Source organism: Thunnus albacares, chromosome 6 (assembly GCF_914725855.1).
Source record: "Thunnus albacares chromosome 6, fThuAlb1.1, whole genome shotgun sequence".
Classification (NCBI taxonomy): domain Eukaryota; kingdom Metazoa; phylum Chordata; class Actinopteri; order Scombriformes; family Scombridae; genus Thunnus; species Thunnus albacares.
Window position 1 is genome coordinate 821092 of NC_058111.1, and position 2114 is coordinate 823205.

At 36.1% G+C, this 2114-nt stretch overlaps 1 protein-coding gene across 1 annotated transcript; it reads right to left on the reverse strand.

The window, feature by feature from the left end:
- Positions 1 to 463: 463 nt before the first annotated feature.
- Positions 464 to 1652, reverse strand: LOC122983794 (olfactory receptor 11A1-like). Its single transcript, XM_044353918.1, has one exon. It carries the CDS (start codon positions 1638 to 1640, stop codon positions 714 to 716), a length of 927 nt encoding a protein of 308 aa, XP_044209853.1. The 5' UTR covers positions 1641 to 1652; the 3' UTR covers positions 464 to 713.
- Between the last annotated feature and the right edge of the window lie 462 nt (positions 1653 to 2114).

Genomic DNA, 2114 nt, shown 5'->3' on the forward strand with positions numbered 1-2114 from the left:
CAATTTTACCCTTTAAAAGAGGTGTTAAGAAAACAAATGTACAGAAAAGACTCTAATTGATGAATTGTTTGTAACTTATTTTAAATATGGGCATCAAAAACATTTGTTGTTGAGTTTAGTCTTTTCTTCAAACTATTACAGGGATAACATCCATGTACACTCATGAGCAGTATGTTCTGAATGAAGAATTAGTGTTCAATGGACCACAGATTCCTCATGGCTGCATTAGAGAAGACCACTTCTACATGTTTTGGAGACTGTGTAGGACATCAACATATATTCTAGACTAAATTTCAAATCTTTAATTCGTTTGTCTTTAAGTTAGAATAAGTAAAAACTGAAAGTATTCAAGTGCTAATACAGCAACAAAATAATGAGTCACTGGTGAAGGCTGAAGCCATCTCACACATCAGCATTCACTAAACTTATGAATAAACTACACAGTTCAGACGATAGACTGACTTTAACGACTAAAAGATCTTTAAACATTTGAGAATTCGTCTCAAGAATCAGTTTAGGGAACTGATTTTTAGTGACTGAAACCTGTCAGAGATTCAAAGCAACTCTTTACATGTTTAATTTGACATCATTTAGGACACATTTCAGACACATTATACAGTCCTCATCACTGTTAACACTACTATTGTTAGTTTGTGTTTTTACTGGTTATTCCAGAGGAACAGATTTGTTAGATGACAGATGACACCAGTATTCTACATTCTTTTACCAAGACTCTTGCATATGATGCGTATTTTGGTCATATTCAGTCCATACAGTACAGGGTTGAAGAGCGGCTGGCATGTAAGCCAGTATAATGATAAAATAATGCGCAACATATTTGGTACTCTGCTCATATTAAATCTGCCTTGCACTATTTCAAAGAAAGCTCCAAAAGAGAAGTTGAGCAGGGAAGCAAGGTGAGGTGTGCAGGTACTGACGGCTTTCCTTCTGGTCTGTTTAGAACCAGAAAAACAGACTTTAAGAATCCTCATGTATGTGTAAAGAATTAAAAGTATAAGACCAAAGATTACGGTGAACATGTGACAAAGTCCAAAAATGTTATTGACTGTTGTGTCAGAGCAGGCCAGTTTGACAACGTAATAGTTGTCACAGTAAACTTTGTTAATGATGTTTCCACACAGCTGCAAAGGGACAGTCAGACAAGCCACGATGAAAATATTAATAAGAATGGGATAGATCCATATTAGAGCAGTAAGCTTGGCAATCTTATTAGGTGTCATATGTGTGTTATATTGCAGAGGGTAACAGATAGCGAGGTATCTGTCATAAGACATGATGGCTAAGGTCAGAAGTTCTATACTTCCATAAGAGTACAAACAGAAAATCTGCAGGAAACAAAAAGGAGCAGAAACAGTGTGAATGTCAGAGAGGATCTGAACCAGAAGGAATGGAAACAACCCTGTACTACCAAACAGTTCATTTACAAACAGGCTGCACAGAAAAAGGTACATAGGTTCATGTAAGCTTCTGTTCATACAGATAATCACAATGAGAAAAACATTGGAACAAACTATTGCGATATAAAAAGCCAGAATAATCAGGAAGTATAGATATTTAAAAACTCCAGTGTCAAAGTAGGCAGCAAGTGTGAAATATGAAACCTGTGTGGAGTTTAACATGATCCTTCATTTGGTTCTTCAAGCATTATTAACACAGTTTGGCAGATGAACATATTGCAGTAATTATTTTACACTTTCTCACAGCTTTGTGAAAGTTTAACAAGTTTAAATGCATGATTGTGAAAGAAAATGTGCAGCTAAAGCATCAACATTTAAACACACATCAGTGTAATAACACTAAACAGATCCACTAGAATAGAAAGACATATATATCACACATATGTCAAACTTGCCGTTACCTTATTCAAAGTCAGTATAACACAGATTAAGACATTCACATTCGTCTGCTGACCTGCTGTAGTCACACTGTCACCCCCCCTCAAGTGAACTGAGACACTGATTCTGCTCCTTTTAACCTTTTCAAGTCAGGGACCGCCCACATCAGCGGGCAGACCTCATCAATCAATCAATCAATCAATCAATTTTTATTTATATAGCGCCATATCACAACAGAAGTCATCTCAAGGCACTTTT

Bases quoted from the DNA above. Each gene is read 5' to 3' on its own strand.
- LOC122983794 (XM_044353918.1), bottom strand. From the start codon at position 1,640: ATGTTAAACTCCACACAGGTTTCATATTTCACACTTGCTGCCTACTTT.